This window comes from Anas platyrhynchos, chromosome 3 (assembly GCF_047663525.1).
Source record: "Anas platyrhynchos isolate ZD024472 breed Pekin duck chromosome 3, IASCAAS_PekinDuck_T2T, whole genome shotgun sequence".
In the NCBI taxonomy this organism is placed as follows: Eukaryota; Metazoa; Chordata; class Aves; order Anseriformes; family Anatidae; genus Anas; species Anas platyrhynchos.
Window position 1 is genome coordinate 51,255,443 of NC_092589.1, and position 17,486 is coordinate 51,272,928.

General features: G+C 39.2%; 1 protein-coding gene across 12 annotated transcripts in view; it reads left to right on the forward strand.

Moving 5' to 3' along the window:
• Positions 1-17,486, forward strand: part of UTRN (utrophin) — a 364,397-nt gene that overhangs the window by 298,232 nt on the left and 48,679 nt on the right. For all 12 annotated transcript variants that reach the window (XM_038175840.2, XM_038175834.2, XM_038175838.2 and 9 more), the window contains 3 exons: positions 3,059-3,120; positions 4,107-4,181; positions 10,605-10,806. In XM_038175840.2, coding sequence (XP_038031768.1) covers positions 3,059-3,120; positions 4,107-4,181; positions 10,605-10,806 — 339 coding nt within the window. The remainder of the gene's footprint in view (positions 1-3,058; positions 3,121-4,106; positions 4,182-10,604; positions 10,807-17,486) is intronic.

A 17,486-nucleotide genomic window follows, 5' to 3' on the forward strand; every position in this document is an offset into this window, starting at 1 on the left:
GTAGCATGGAAAGGTTAGCTGCACACCCATTTTTTTTCTTCCTGTGAAAATCAATTTGTAAATAGAAGTCCCTGCGTATTATTAAACTGTTATCAAACAAAACTTTGCATTAAGAAATGTCACTGTAGAGACTGACTTCAACCCTCCTCCTCCCTCCCCCCCCCCCCCCCCCCCCTTTTTTAATAGCTCTTTTTAAATTTGCAGTCACATTTTTTTCCTTCAGCCCTGTCCTGTGTAGTCTCAAAAATGAAGCCTAATCCATGGAATAGATTCAATGGAAGTACTGACCCTGTCTGCAGCAGTGGTGTTGCTGCCTCCTTTGACCTGAACAGGCTGTTCAGTTGGTGATTCACTCACTGTAAGCCCATGCCTCTTCTCTGCTGGATTCATGTATGAGATTGCTCAGCTCTCATGGATGTTTTCTCTCTAGTTGCTTTGGGATGAGTCTGGCACAATCACCTTCCCCTCATGTAGTCATTTAGCAGCTATCGGGTAGTACTGGCTCTTGGGGAATTGTGAACATGCCCAGACTCTCTCCCCTTTTTTCACTTCCATCGGATGATGCTCATTGGGGTCTCCTAACTCATCTCAGAGAATCCCCGTGACAGGTAGCTACCGTAGGTGGCACATGAAAGAACTGAATGAAAAATTTTAAGAGGACTTGAATTTGCACGTTTTTCACATACATTGTTTACACTAATATTTTAACATTTTAAAAAGTGAAATATATTTTTATGTATACATATATAAAACATCAATTGCAATACTGCTGTTTACCTTCACTCTCAACAAAGAAGTTTGAAGGTCTTTTAGGTAAAAGCCTAAGGAACTACAAGACTTTTTTTCTGCTTACAATGTCAGCAATAAAATCACCAATCTTGGACTTTTCTCTCTCTCTCTCTCTCTCTCTCTCTCTCTCTCTCTCTCTCTCTTCCCCCCCCCCCCCTTTTCCCTTTTTATGAGAGGAGTTGAGATAAAACAACTTCCTCTAAAGCTTTATTAAACTGATCACTTATTGGATCAATTACTGTGGACAGTTCCAATGGCTTTTGTCAACACAAACCAATTTTAAATGACTAACATAACAGTGGCATGCCACTTAACATAATAGTGCAGATATTTGGCATCTTCAGGACTAGTTTTGGGATTATTAAGTAAGTCAATCATTACAAGCCATCATATTATATTTGTTCCTCTTTCTAATATACTGTAATTTATTCTATACCAGGGCTCGTGAGAGTGCTGGACAGTTGGTTGCCTTTACCTTGGCACTGCACCAGACCCAAATACATCCAGGGAAATAATTGTATATCTACTTATTTTTTGAAATGACTTTTCTGGACAAGGCTAAACATAATGCTGTTTTAGAAGTGTCTTTCTAGAGTGGCAATGGTATCATGCAGTGTTGTTATCACACTGAAATCAAAGAAAACTTTCGGCCTAGGAAAGAAAGTCTGCTTAGGTAGGGTTTAAATACGTAATTAAAAGTAGGAATGTGTTCAAATGTAAGTATGTACTTCCTCTCTCTTCTGATTTGGGGAGAGTTTACTATAATATTTTGAAGTTGCGATGTCTAACAGAAGATGTAGTTTTGCATGTTGCCTAAATCTCTCTTGTTTAAATGTAATCATGTGCAGGGCTTTTCCTTTTTTTTTTTGTTATCTATTAAGGAATAATCACAAAGAGAGGAAAGAGGATTTATACCTACTGAATTAATTGGTAATACATATTTGTCTGTGAACTTCCATGAAAACCACCTCACAAAGTTGTAATGGTACCAGTATACAAGTGAGATTCATGGCAGAGAGAATTCAGCCTAGTGACAAAGAGAAACCGACTGCAGAGACTTAGACCAGACCCAAACCTGGAAGGGTCAAACTGGTGTACAGAATATAAATCCGCTCTCATATCCTCTGTGCAGAGGCACACTGCATGCACTTTCCAGTAGTGTATCTCAAAAGGGTAATGTAAAGAAGGCCATCCGGTCCTTTCTTGGTTTGGAGCCTCCTCTGCTTTGTGGTATTTGCTGGTGTGAAATTTTTGTGCACCCACAGATGCACAGCCATTTGTACCAACTGAAGATAGAGTCCACTACATTTAATGAAAAAGTGTCAACCAACTACATCTGTATGTGAAAAATGTGTGCATTAACAATTTTTAAGTAGAAACAAAGCTGAAATAAGCTGTGTTCTGTGCTCATTATTCTTAAGTCTGCTAACCTGGCATCATTTCATTTTCGTTATTAACTTTTAAAGTGAGTGCTATGATCTTTTTCGCTCAACTTCTCTAATTAATTTTCTCAGAAATCTAATTCAAGTGTAAATATTTAAAGGGAAGACTCTGCAATCATTCCAACAATTGATATTCAGAAACACGCAAAATGTGGCACGTGGAACAAAATTCAAGATTTCAATAGGTCTGAGGTAGTATGCATTATGACAGCTATAGCTGCATACGTGAAACCTCGGTGAATGAAAGCAGCAGTACTAAATGGTGGGTTAATTGATGCTGCCTATTCAATCTCTGTTCTGTGAGTGCTAGCATAGAGCACACCCCCTGAATTAAGATAGTCTGGTAAAGTGTGAGACAAGTGGTAAGGCTTTCCATTAGATGTGTTGCAGGTAAAACTTAAAAATTGTTGTATGTATTCTGATACATGTCTTCAGGTATGCAGTGGAGTCTGAAGTAAAACCTCAATGTTTTTTATTTTTTAATGTCTGTTTTATGAATGTTTTTATTGTGCTGCAGTAACAGGAAGTTTTGCATTTTTATCTTATTAATGTGCCTCAGCTTCAGAGTTCAACAGATACAACCACACTTAGAATAAAATCTAATGTTAAATATGGGTGGCTATCATCTAACTTTGTGACTAAAAACATCAAGGAGCTGAGTGGCACAAATCAGGTCTTCCAGCTAAAGATCTGATGGATTTCTTCCCTTTCGAAAGCAAAGTCAGAATATCCTTTTTTTTTTTCTTTTTTCTTTTTTTTTTCCCCTCTCCTTTTCATGTGTGTATATGTATGTTACCTGAAATTTTTATTACTTTATTCCTTTGTAGTCATGAGACACAGACAACCTGTTGGGATCATCCTAAAATGACTGACCTTTTCCAGTCCTTAGGTGAGTACATTTCTTAAAACAAAGCACTACATGATATTCATGCCCTGAATGAGAGCTTGGATTGTTGACCCACCTCTGAGTTGTTATGACCTGTATGTCACAGCATTTCCCAGTCTGCTGTGATCAGACTTACTTTGCACAAAACCTACTGCCTTGATCATGTCACATCCATTGCGTTTTGGTAGTTTTAATTCTGAAAAATATTTTCTGACACTATGCTTTAATGTATTATCCTATTTATTTCTATAAAGTCCACATTGGGTTGTCCAATGATGTGGACTACCAGTCTGGAGTGAACTGATTTTTGTAATATATATCAGAGCCAGCTATGCTATCAGTGAAGGCTAGGTCATATTATGATACAATTAGTTCAACATGCCTTACTAACATATGCATTTACTGGGAAATCTACCTTTCTGAGGCATGGAAGGATAAAATACTGTTAAGTGAGGGAAAATAAATTACTGTACCTATCAGTTTCTAAAACAGAGTTTATGGTTGTCTGACAGCTCCTTTCAAAGCAGCGTTAACAAAGTCATGTCATAGAAATAACGGGTTAAAGAGCCATTTTTTCTCCTTTACTGTGACCTTTGCTGCCCTCTGTCTGAGATGTAAAATATTTGAGAGATGTACTGTATTTGAACACTCATCTGAAATCTATTCAGCTCTACATAATACACATGTAAAGCTCTATCGTATGGATATGTGTTATTTGTGCCAAGATAGTGTCAGGATTTCTGATGTGCCAATCTCTGAGGGTCCAGCACTGTCTGAACCACAAGGTCTTCCCTGCAGGTGGATTTTTTTTTTTAACAATAACTTGTCAGTTGTTTTTGTTTGTTCTGATATGCGCTATTAATTCATTGCAGAGAAAAATAAAGGATATTAGGCTTTTTAAAGTATGTAACACTGTGAAAATTTATATATGATGGAAACTTACAGACTCTCTTTTTAGGGCTGCTCACATTTCTGTTCTGCTCTTTCAGCTGACTTGAACAACGTACGCTTCTCTGCCTACCGTACAGCTATCAAAATCCGGCGACTGCAGAAAGCACTGTGCTGTGAGTTTTGCCTTTGAGACAAATCATTTCTCTATAATACTTGCAGAAGGGATGGTCAACTTGAACTTTGTGAGATTCACATTTAACAAGGGGCCAGTTACATCCTTGACAGATTGTCAGACAACAAAACGGCAGGAAGAATTCCCAATAATAGGTATTGTTGTCACAAATAAATGAAGTCATTGACTGAAAAGAAGGGCTGCAGAAGGTAAATGATACGGGGTGAAATGGAATTCCCATTGATAACAATTTGAGAAGTGGTAGGCAAATCAATACTGAACCTCTGCCTATTGCATTCTGTTCCTCATACAAGGTGATACAATCTAGTCTGAAATGATTTGAGCTAAAATCTTGATCTTTGACATGAAATCAGATATTTTATATTTTAGAGAATTAAATTCCATTTTTTGAAGTGTTTACTACTGCTTGATTTAATTTTGAAAAGAATCCTCTCTCTCAGAGAGTATGTCTTGCTGTGTTAACTCTAGTTAAAGAAGAATTTAGGCCTCTTGAAGCGCAAAGTTATAGGGTACAGATCTGTATAGTTGGTTATGGGTAGTTGGTATTGCTCTACATTTTAATCATACAAAGGCACTACAACAAAACAAGCTGCTTTTATTAACAATAATAGTATGTGCATGTATACTGGGGGGTGTGGGGAAGGCTCTCAGACAGGAAATAAGCATGTATTTAATATGGATCAGTGTCCGTGTGCTTCTGCCCAGACCTGTGTTGGCATTTTTCCCTGTTCTTAAGTAATCTAGTAATTCAGCCACAGTTTACCGTGAAGAGTAGATAGATTGTGTCAGCAGGAGGAGATAGATGTCTATTGAGTAGGTACAGCTGTCTAAACTATTTTTCGTAGAATCAGAGAATGCTTTGGGTTGGAATTGAACTTAAAGTTCAACCTCCCTTGCCATGGGCAGGGACACTTCCCACTAGATCACCTTTCAATTTAAAGCCATTACCCCTTGTCCTATCAATGCATGCAGTTGTAAAAAGCCCCCCTCCAACTTTCCGGTAGGCCCCCTTTAGGTACTGGAAGGCTGTTATAAGGTGTCCCTGGAGCCTTCACTTCTCCAGGGTGAACAACCCCAACTCTCTCAACCTACCTTCACAGAAGAGGTTCTCCAGCCCTCTACTTATCCTTGTGGGCTCGTTCTAATACTCCCATGGCCTTCTTGTGCTTGGGGCCCCAGAGCTGAACATAGGACTCCAGGTGGGTCTCACAAGAGCAGAGCAGAGGGGCATAATCATCTCCTATGTTCTGCTGGCCCCACTTCTTTTGATGCAGCCCAGGATACAGTTGGCTTTCTGGGCTGCAAGTGCACACTTGTGGTTCATATCAAGCTTCTCAGCAACAAACACCCTCAGATCCTTCTCATCAGGGCTGGTCTCAATCTACTCTCCACCCAGCCTGTATTTGTGTTTGGGATTGCCCCAGCCCAGATGCAAGACTTCGCATTTGGCCTTGTTGAATTTCACAAGGTTCACACTTGCCCACCTCTCAAGCTTGTACAGGTCCCTCTGGATGGCATCCCCTCCCTCCAGCTTGTCGACCGTACCACACAGGTTGGTGTCATCGGCAAACTTGCTGAAGGTGCACTCAATTTCACTGTAAAGTATGTATCAACATATACCTAAAGAAAGAACACAAAAACAGAGCAAGAAAGAAAAGTAAAAGTCTCCTTAGGAATGCTCCTCTCAAGAAGAGTGAAAAAACAGATTGCACATGATGGATGCTAATCATGCTGCCTATTCCCGACAGGCATATGGATGCTCTAGCCACCTGTATAGAACAAACTTCACTTTCCTAACATCTAATATGCTTTGGGGAAGAACATACTTCCTGCCCTTACTTATACAGAAAATTATATCAATTTCTGTAATAACTGCAATAGTGAGTTCTCCTCATTCATAGATTTCAAAAGTGCCCTACAGACTGGGCGATGAGACGCTGGAGAGCAGCCTAGAAGAGAGGGATCTGGGGGTCGTGATAGACAGCAAGTTGAATATGAGCCGGCAGTGTGCCCTGGCAGCCAGGAGGGCCAACCGTGTCCTGGGGTGCATCAAGCACGGCATCGCTAGTAGGTCGAGGGAGGTGATTGTCCCGCTCTACTCTGCGCTGGTGCGGCCTCACCTCGAGTACTGTGTGCAGTTCTGGGCACCACAGTATAAAAAGGACATGAAACTGTTGGAGAGTGTCCAGAGGAGGGCTACGAAGATGGTGAAAGGCCTGGAGGGGAAGACGTACGAGGACCGGCTGAGGGCACTGGGCCTGTTCAGCCTGGAGAAGAGGAGGCTGAGGGGAGACCTCATCGCAGTCTACAACTTCCTCGTAAGGGGGTGTCGAGAGGCAGGAGACCTTTTCTCCATTAACACCAGCGACAGGACCCGCGGGAACGGGGTTAAGCTGAGGCAGGGGAAGTTTAGGCTTGACATCAGGAGGGGGTTCTTCACAGAGAGAGTGGTTGCACACTGGAACAGGCTCCCCAGGGAAGTGGTCACTGCACTGAGCCTGACTGAATTTAAGAAGAGATTGGACTGTGCGCTTAGTCACATGGTCTGAACTTTTGGGTAGACCTGTGCGGTGTCAAGAGTTGGACTTGATGATCCTTAAGGGTCCCTTCCAACTCAGGATATTCTATGATTCTATGATTCTATGAATATTGTCTCCAGCTTCAGAGGGAGGTGGAAAGAGGGAAGCAGCAAAAGGTAAAGAAAATACTCTGGTTTAAAAGTGCCAGGAGTAAAACTGTCATCTCTGCAGATCCAGTCTGTTATTTATGAAACTGCTTGCTTGCTCCATCTCTGTCTTATGAGAGGGAGACTGAGAACCTGCTTTCCCTCATCACAACAGCCAAAAAACACTTTATTATGTGTGCCTATTTGACAAAGCATCAGTTTAATTTGTGAGAGCACAACAATGTGGGCTTTTAAGAAGGACAATATAGATTATCCACAAAGCTAAATTCTACAATATTTTTGTCTCTGAACAGAAATTCTCTAATATCTGGCAGAATTTAAAGACCACCTTGAAAAATATAATAAATGTTACTTTTTTCATTGTTTGCTTAGCAGATAATGTCTTGTCCAGGAACAGGCGAAAATCCCTTTAATTGTGATGATTCTTGACCTGTTTCTGGTCCATGTATGGCTGCTGAGATGACCAAAACATGGCCTGTACTAACACTTCCTCTCTGAGGAAGGGGAGAGTGATTAAGCACCATCTAGATTTATTTTTTTTTTTACTTTTTTTTTTTTTGTTGGTGGCCTTCTTTTAAGGTAGGAACAGGGTCATCTTCTGTTCCCCTGGCATTCATTCTCTGGTCTGAGTTACTTTAGTCTTCCATTGTATTTCCCATAATTTTAACTGTTGATTTTTAAAGGTGTTTGGATGCATAATGCCTCAGATAGGCTTATGAGCTAAGGCAGTGAAAATGTCAAAACAAATCACTAGAAAATGAGGTCATTTTAAAATGTAGAACATGACAAATTGCTGTCACAGCCGCAGTGTGTGTGTAGCTGAAAAGGTCTTTTGGTGAGAGCTCCAAGGGCACAGCTGAAGAGGCATGCACAGCACCACTTGCACGTGATGGATTTTGACTTTGCAGTGAGGACTTGCAACACAATATTAGTACTATACAAGCAGATTCAGAAGTAAGTAATTTGAGAACTGTGCTTTGGAAAACTTCATTGATGCAAAGTTTCTCTTTTATTTTTTTGCTCATAACTAAGTGTTTTGGGGAGGCTCTTTTTCCCCTCTGCCCTTTTAGAAGTACACAAGTAGAGTCACGATTCACCTTCCTCTGGTTTTGGAAGGTAGATTCCTGCAGAGACTAGTGTATGTGTGTACATACCTACGTGCATTTATTTTGTAGGAAGCTGAGAAAGGTTGCAGGTTGGAAAGAACAAATTCTTAGTCTCTGTCTCATGTTATGTGGGGCAGACAAACTGACAGCACTTTCCCACTGTGACACAAGAGGAATGGGGCCTGGGAGAATAGCCTGTACAGAACAGCTATGTAGCACCAGGCCCTGACAATATTTTATTCTTGTGCAGCAGACTTCAACTCATTTTCAAAAAAAGATTTTGCACTAGATACTGAAGTGTAGTACTGGAAGGGAAAGAGGGAACAAAACCACCATGTATATTCAGAATGCTGTCACTGAGCTCCTCTAGCTGATATAAAGCTTAGCAATGCCAGTAGGAACATCAACTGCACAGGGCTAAGAAAAAACAGTGAGGCACACTGGACTGAAAGAGAGAGCTGTGTAGACTTCCCTCAGGCAGCCAGTCTTTTGCAGGAACTCTTATTAACAGGGTTATTCTAATACAAAAGTTTCACAGCAATGCCTCTCTATTTTCTGTGGGGTTACAGCAGCTTCAAATTTGCCACTGGCAGCTGTATGTCATTAGTTGCTTCTGAGTTCGTCACGCACATGTGCTCAAACACTGCTGAACGATGGGGTTTGTGTTTACCATTTTCCTTTGGGAAAGTCTCCACGTTGCAGAAAGGAAAGATGCAGCTTTCAGCTTTTTGTTGCTTAACAGGATTATTGGTCATTCCGCACTTTTGAGCAGGTACAACAGTACTACAAAAAAGTGCTAAAAGTTGTGTGTACAGTTGGCCTCATGCCAGCTATAGCATGTAAGTTTCAAGTTAACCTTTTCCCATCTTCATAAACCCCGCTTATTTTAAAACTTTCAGAAATTGCAATGCAATGAGAAAGTAGCCCATCTTTACATCAGACCAATCCAGGGGCTCTGCTAGTGTGTAGCCCTTACTGCTGCAGGGTAGCTGCCTGTACCCAAAGTTCATTCAGCCAGGCGAGTGCTGAAGTAAGCAGGGATGGTAATATTTTCTTCTGGTTGTTCTCCATGAATGGTGTCATCCAAAAGCATAAATTTTGCTTAATTTGCATTAGTATACCAACAGAGTTTCCTTTTAGTATGAACATACTGAAGGTGCCTTTCCCAGTTCCTTTGGCAGAAATGTGAATATGACATCTTAACCCAGCAGATCAAACCCAGGAGATGAGCTAAAAAAAGAACAATATAAACAGCAAACAGACATAAATCCCCTGTAAGTCTGATGCTGCAAAGTCAGAGTAGAATCTATAGTTGTCAATGAGGGAAAGATGAGGTACTGTCTCTCATTTTATAGTGACTTTAGGAAAAGTAGGTAGAAGAAGTAGGACTGGGAATGTAACCTTCTTTTGGCCTATAACCTTAGTTTTTTGGTAGATACTCAGTGAATTCTTGGCAGAATTGCTCATAGTAGTTAGTGTTATCTTGCTTCTGCTTTTTTTTTCTGCTTGCACTTATTTTTTGGTCCAAGCTTGACTTACCTGATTTGCACAGACTGCCCTTCTGGGGTCATTATTTAATGCTGTTGGTGCAGAGCAATTTACAACACATCTGAGATTGTCATGTTTCATTTCATTTGAGAAATGACATTTATAGTGTAAATGCATTCCTGGCTCTCCAGAAACAGTTCCTTGTGAACTCAGAATATACTTCTTATTCTATGTTTCAGCAAGCATGCTGATGTATATATCAACTTCTGTTTGTTTCTATTGCTTAATTCCTCACTTAAATAAAAAAATAATAATAAAAAAGTAACACTGAGATTTTACTACCCTTTAACTTACATTATTTTTTCTTCTTTTACACCAAAAAGGATTTTTTTTTCCACTTTGTTTTGCAAATGGAATTAGAATTGCTCATTGACAATTTTTTATTTTCATAATGCCAAAACCAGTGTGGATTTGGTGGCAAAGATCTCATCCCATGTAAAATGTCCCTAGCAGTTGCTATGGAAAGTATGCTGTAATAAAGGAGATGGAAATGTATTTTGTGAAAGCATATCACTTAGTCTTCTGGAAAATGACAAGAAATTTCACTGTGTTCCTTCTCTGTGCTTTCTTTCAAGTCTTCATTTAGCCACTGCTGTTCATTTGATCAGGCCTCAGCACATTCCTACTGCATTTTAGGGAACATTTTTGCCTAAGAAGATGATTTGCTTTACATTTAATCAAAAGTGATAGTCATTTAATGTGATTCTACTTTGTGGAAATGCAGAGAATTCTCTAAGTCTAGTGGAGTCTAGTGGGCTCCCAATGTGTGCACATCTGAAGTTAGGATCTTCTGACTATACAGATGACTTCATTTTTTTTTAATGTTCTGCTGAGCTGTGCAGTGTCATTGTGGTATTCTTGTTGATTCATTTTTTAAATATATAGTATCAAAATGCTGCTGACTTCTAACAGAATGTTTTTTCACTATAATTCTACTAAATGAAAGAGACTTCTTGGCTAAATGTCTGCAGTGTTTACTACACTGTGCATGTGAACAATTATTGTGAATGCTATGCTTAGGCTTCTGTATTCATGCTTTTTTTCTCTATCTATCTGTTGTTAGTGGACCTCTTGGACCTGAATACAACAAGTGAAGTTTTCAAACAGCACAAATTGGGTCAAAATGACCAGCTCATTGGCGTCCAAGAAGTGATCAGCTGTCTCACTACCATCTACAGTGGACTTGAAGAGAAACACAAAGATATGGTTAATGTTCCTCTCTGTGTAGACATGTGTCTTAACTGGCTACTCAATGTGTATGACAGGTAAGTAACAGGTTTCTATTCATGGTGTGCACCTCAGAAATTTAATGTTGTATTTACACAGTATATACCATGGAAACAGAGTTGGTAAGGTTAGTACATGTCACATACCCAAAATGCTAGCCTTAAGGGATTGTTGTACATATTTTTCTGAGTTGATCTCCTGAGGAAGTGTTCATGATGAAAAAAATAATGATGCAACCTTAAGAAGTTCTTTTCTAAAAAGTTGTACTTTTTGATAACTTTGACCCTGTAAAGTGCATTGGCTTGAAATTAGATATTTCTTACACTGTCCTGAGAGCAAAACTTTATTTGTAAGTAGCTATTTTCAGACTGATCACTTATCCATTATTTTTTCTTCAGCTTATCTTTGCTTCCTAACTTAAGTTAGAAATCAGTTGCTTAATCAGTTCTTTATAAAAATGCATATAGTAAGCAACAAACCTTTTTCTTTCAGTAATGTTTCCTGTTGCTCCCATTTCCCCTTGATTATTAAGTTGAATACATTAGTGTAGTTAATTCTTCAAGCTGATGAAAGACATTATTCTTCATTCAAACTTTGAAAAATGGAAGATGAAGGTTTTCTGTGATAAAATTACCTTTTACAGCATGTTTCCTTGCTTCCCTATCAAATCCATTCAAGAAAAGAAAAAAAAAAAAAAAAAGAAATGCTGAGAGAATAGGCACTAATTTTAGACTTTTTTTTTTTAATTGGCCTTTAGGAAAGAACTAATTTGTCTCTTGGCATTTCTGTTGTTTATTGCATTGGTGTTATATGTATACAATGTCTCAAATCATTAAACTGCCTACAAAAAGCATCTGTTAGTTGCATGCTATTAACCTGAGATTTAATTACCAATTCACAGATTAATGACAAAGTAGGAAATTCTTCAGACTTACCTACAGGTGTCTTTGTCCCTTAAAAAGAACCAACTTATTTTTAGAAATAGTAGACGAGCCTGTTGTGTTCTGGTATTTTCTGACAAATCAGGAATGATTCATTCTTCAAGCACAGTAGAGGAGATACATTTAATTTACTCAGTGACTTTTACTTCCTCAAGGACTCCAAGGTTATTCCAGAAAGCAACATCTGCCCAATAAAATGTTTTGTGATCTTAAAGCTCCTTGGGTTGATTAGTGCATATATATGTATATATTTAATAAAGGTAAAAATAAGTGTTTTGCTTTTTTCCAATATGAGCCATGAAATAAATTGGTTGCTCAATTAACTCATCTGTCCAGACCTATATTTAAATTATCCAGAAGCTATAGCTGGTGGTTATTGTTCTGGACTATATACTGTCAAATTGTCTAAAATGTCCAATAAAAATGGACTGATAACTTTCAGTACTAATGGGATAATTTAACACCCCTTGAAATTAGTTGTTTCGGTTATTTTAAAGTCTGTCATATATAAGATATAGTACATGTACTAATTGCAGGTGATGACTCATTTCAATGATGATTACCCAATGTCCATAAAGAAACTTCTATATGCATTGTTCTTTTAACCTCTTGCAATGCTTATCTGAGTTTTTGTATTTCAGCTTCTAAATTTTCTTGATTTTTGTGATGTTAGGATACATTTGAGAAGAAGGGTAACTATGGTATAGCACATATGCTACTAACCTTTTCTATGTCATCAAGGCTGTTTTCAATGATCAGTCTCTGTGGCCCAGTCTTGCCCTGAAGCATTACAACCGTTATCTGTTGTTGCACTAATACACCAACTTAATGTAGGTATATTGTAACAAATTTGAACACTGTGGTGAGTTAATATCCCAGGCTTTACCTGCATCTTAAGTTCAGCAAAACCCAGACTTTGGATAACTGAGGATGCGGATGAGAGACCTGCTTGGTTAGCTCCAACCTTGTGCCCTGGTTTTGATGGTAATGGTTAGGAGCTTTTTGTACACACATGAATTGCATTTGCTGTGTTTATATGTCTTGATTCATAGAGGGCTCTCTAGGAGCATCTGGAAAGTCTCAGACAGAAGTAAGAAATGCTCTAGGAAGGACATGTCCCTCTGTAGGAAAGTGAGCTCTTCTGTCTGATACCTCTGGCTGAGCAAAGGGAGACATCTGTGGGGAACCTTAAAGATCTTAGAGGCTGCCTCTTGTAGAGGTCTATGTAGATTTGGTCAGTAGCGGAGTGCAAGAAACATCATGTCACGGCAACTAACACTACTGTGGCAGAAGGAAGAATTCTCGGTAGTGGTTAGCTCTTACATTTATTAACCATCATCAATACGTACAAAAACTATTAGTCTTTAACACCTGATTTTCTGAATTAGGTATAAGCTTACAGCACCATGGAACTCAAGTCATACTGATAACTGTGGACCCATTGGTTCTTAGTTGTAGTGTCAGTGTGACCAGGCTCTTTGACAACAGAAGTCAGAATGGAAGGGGGCTCGTCTTCTTACTTCTCCAGTTTTCCTTGCTAATGCCCGATGTTTCCAAGCTCTTGTACTGCACCCCCTGAGGAGTATGGGGGTGACAGGGAGTGTCCTATGGACTCACTATTGCTTATCTTGTCTTCTCTTGACATGATTATTCTCTTGACATCCTTACTGTGTATTCCTGTTTGTAATCTCTTATACTTAATCTTATCCTCTGTCTGGCAATGTTTTTATCATCTGGATGCTTCCTGTGTGCAACTATCCCTATCATTGTTTGCCCCTTTGTTTACATTGTTTCCACTTTACATACAGTGCTAATATTTTAATGTCTGGCTATACCATCACAATGTTACAAAATATTTGCCTAACATTGTAGGTAACGAAGGCCTGGTACTCTTAAATTCAACAGGATAATATTATTTATATCCTGATTAATATGTTTATAAATTACAGATTTCACAGACCTCTGTTTTTACTATGGTGTAGACTGTGGCAGGAGAGGTTTCAGTCTTTTTTCTCCAGTGCTGCTGAAAAGCAGTATAAAACAGTGAGTTAGGATGTTGTTTAGAGAACGGAATAAAGTCTTTGTAATTAAGTAGTTAAGATGCATATTTCTGGAAAGTTTTTGGAGAGTTTGCAAAACTCATTTTCCTGGAAAGACATACCTTCAGGTCATTTTAACCCCACATTAATGTCTGTTACTGTATTTCATAGGTTTTTGAGGAAAGAATGCTACTTTTAGGATTTTAGCAGTATGCTGTTTAGCAGCTGAGATGTTCTTCTGGCTGGGTAGAGCTGAACCATATTGTGTGATTCCCAAGTGCTCCACACAGTTTGTGCCCCGTGTAGGGAGGCTGGGATTATATGCCCTGTATAGTGAGTTTATTTTTTTGTAAAGTGCAATTGCTTGTAGGTTCAGCAAAGGAAATGACAAGCTATGCTTCATATCTCAGATTTTCATGGGACTATTGCTTCTGTTATTTTTGTTATCTATTCTTCCCCCATCTCCTCTTCTGTATCCTCTAACTTCAGTATCTTATCTTCTGAACTAAGACATAAGGTAAAGGCATTCTCCCTTTCTCTTCTAACACTGTAGCCGTTTTTTGCTCACCCTTTTTTAAACTCATTTGCTTATGGTATTTAGGATAGTAAGAGCCTTTTTTGTTGTATAAAGCAGTTCCTTAATTTTATGTGCAGCTGTGTGGGATTTCTGTAACAGCTGAACGGTTCCTCTGTGCTTGGATGGAGAGTCCAAGCCATGCAACAAAGTTGGTTTTTAATTGTGCTTCACTCTCTCCAGCCTCTACCTGTGCAGCATGACACCCTGCCACGCTCCTGACCATGACCTCTTTTCCTTGGCCAAAGGATACATATATCTGATTCCTCACTGCGCTAGTTCTGTCTGTGGTATATGCCTTCAAGGCATTCTTCCTCTTACCTGGACAGAAATTATGCATTTTTTTTTTAATGCAAATTTTGGCAGGTTTTAAAGTTGAGTTAATTCTGGGTTCTCTGCCAGCTCCTTACATGTAGTAAATAAAGGTGCAACATGTAGATCACACCTGACGCATAGCCCAGAGCCTGCCTCGTACACACGTACATTCAATAGAATCACCTAGAAAAAGAGGACGTTTTTATTATTATTTCCTCCTCCTTCTTGTCTCATACCACTCCTTTTTCCCACTAAAAACAAATAAATAAAAATTCCACTTTGAGGAAAAGTAATAGCAGTGTTGCACTATTAGGGCAATGAATCCATTGACTGAGGCTGGAGAGCTGATACATCCTGAGGGTTGAAGGGGCTTTAGTAAACATGAACAGTGCTTGTGACAAACAGCTATAATATTTTTGCCATTCTTATCTGAAGACAGATCAGAGGTCAATAATGTCTCATTTTATACTGCCTGTCATTATTTTATTGACTAAGAATGGGCACCTTGCTCTAACTGGTTAATAAACGTATAATGGCTTGGATTTTCCTTCACCAGGATCAAAGTGAAAAATATCTGAGCTGCTAAAGTGGTCTTATGAATTGACTTTGTAATGACAAGCTTGCTTGTATTGCTATAAAGTGTACCTGAATAGTATATTGGCACTTAACACTCAACCAATAAATTTTGTATGAATTCAAGCTTTAAACTTCCCTAAGCCATTTGACTGTGAGGGCTTGATTTTAGATGTTTGTATACACAGCACAACTAGACAGTTGTGGGATTCAGAGAGACCTTGACAGGCTGAAGAAACAAGCCAAGTTCAACTAAGGTAAATGTCATGCTCTCCCCTTGGGGAGGAATAACCCCACGCACCAGTATGGGCTTGAGGATGTCTGTCTGGAAAGCAGCTTTGCAGAAAAGGCCTTTGAGGTCTTGGTGAACACCAACTTGAACATGAGCCAGGAACATGTGCTTGTGGCTAAGGCCACCAGGCTCCTGGACTTCATTAGGAAGAGCATTGCCAAGTGGGTAGAAGGAGGTGATCCTTTCTCTCAGCGCTGGTAAGGCCATGTTTGGAGTGCTGGATCCGATTGTGGGCTCCCCAGTAAGAGATATGGACATACTGGAAAGAGTCTGTTGAAAGGACCCTGAGGATGATTAAGGACTAGGAATACCTGATGTATGAGGAGAGGCTGAGAGCTGTGACTCTTTGGCCTAGAAAAAAGACTCAGGGGGATCTCTTTTATGTGCATAATTACCTGCTACGGGTAGTAGAGAAAGTAAAGCCAGGCTTTTCTCAGCGGAGCCCAGTGACAGAACAGGAGGCAATGGGCACAGACTCTGCTTAAACATGTAAGAAAAATAGTTTTGTATTTTGAGGGTGATCAAACAGTGCCAGGGGTTGCCCAGACAGATGTTAGGGTCTACATCCTTGAAGATTCAAAAATCCAACTGGGCATAGTCCTGGGCAACTTGCTGTACCCTAGTCTGCTCTGAGCAGGGGCATCAAAATAGATGATGTTCAGAGGTCCATCAGTGATTTTGTGGCTCTGTAAGCTGGAAAAACTTAAATCACTGAATGGGAAGTGTCAGTGCTACAAAGTCTGTAGATTTGTTGGGAGCTTTTTTCTAGAGTTTTTTTTTTTGGGGGGGGGGGGGGGAGGATTTTTGTGGGTGTCTGTTTTTGTTTTGCTGTATATAGGATTTCAATCCTAATATTTAGTTGTTTCCAAGAAAAAGGCTATGGGGAAAACATGCTGCTCTTCAACAAAATGTAGTATTTCAGGCTTTTGAATTCTGTTTATAGTTTATCAAGGAAATGCTTTTTATGCATTTTTTTCAGTCGCTTTAACAACCTGCTAAAATCTGGAGAAGTTTGAAGCCTCCACATATATGCCTTGACCTTTAAGCTGCAGAGTTCTCCTGAGCTTCTACCCTTGATAAACAAATACTCTAGTCAGTTCTGAGTTAAGTGAAACCCAAATAAATGCTCTGCTTTGCTTTTCTTTTGAATACAAAGTTAAGGCACAGACAACCATACACAGGAAAGAATAGTGAAAGAACATTATCAAGGTTGCGAAATGAACCATTAATGAGTTAGGGTATGCCAGAATGATGTCTTGTCTGTGATTGAAAGAGGTAATTTGAAGCTAAGCTTGAATGTATAAAATAGGTGGCACTTTTATAACGTTCTGGAAAATTGGGTCCCGATTTTCAAGCTAGGCAGTAAAAGTAATAGGCACTTTTGATTAATTTGGCAATAATTTCTCTGTACTTCTGTTCCAACTTGTGGAATAGAGAAGATAATACCATCTAGTCTCACAAGACTAGGTGATGGTTGTGAAGACAAATGCATTAATATTTGTAAGGCGGTTAGGTAATTTACGGAGAGCCCAGGAATAGATTAATAATTTTGTATTCAGTGCAGCATTTGTGAAGTAAATCAGACAGCAGAACATATGTTGAATGGGGAGGACAGAAAGAGATATCTAATAACTATGCCAGAATTAATTAAAGGATATATCACTTTGCATGACAAAAAAAGACCAAACTAACGTTTGGGGTGATATTAATTCTAGTATTATCTTACTTGCTGGAGAAAGACACAGCCAACCTTAAATGCAGGGGGTTGTGTACAAACGCATACAATTTAACTGCTGTTCTCATGAACAGTTTGCTGCATCTTATCCGAAGGTAAGTTGTGTGGTGTTTTCTGGGCTTTGAAAACGGAAATCATTACATCTCAAGTATGCTTCTTGCACTGATCTTGACATTTGAAATTGTCCCATTCCATATGCCCCAGTTTTATTGTTTTCATATCTGTTTGAACAGTGTTTCTTGCAGGTTT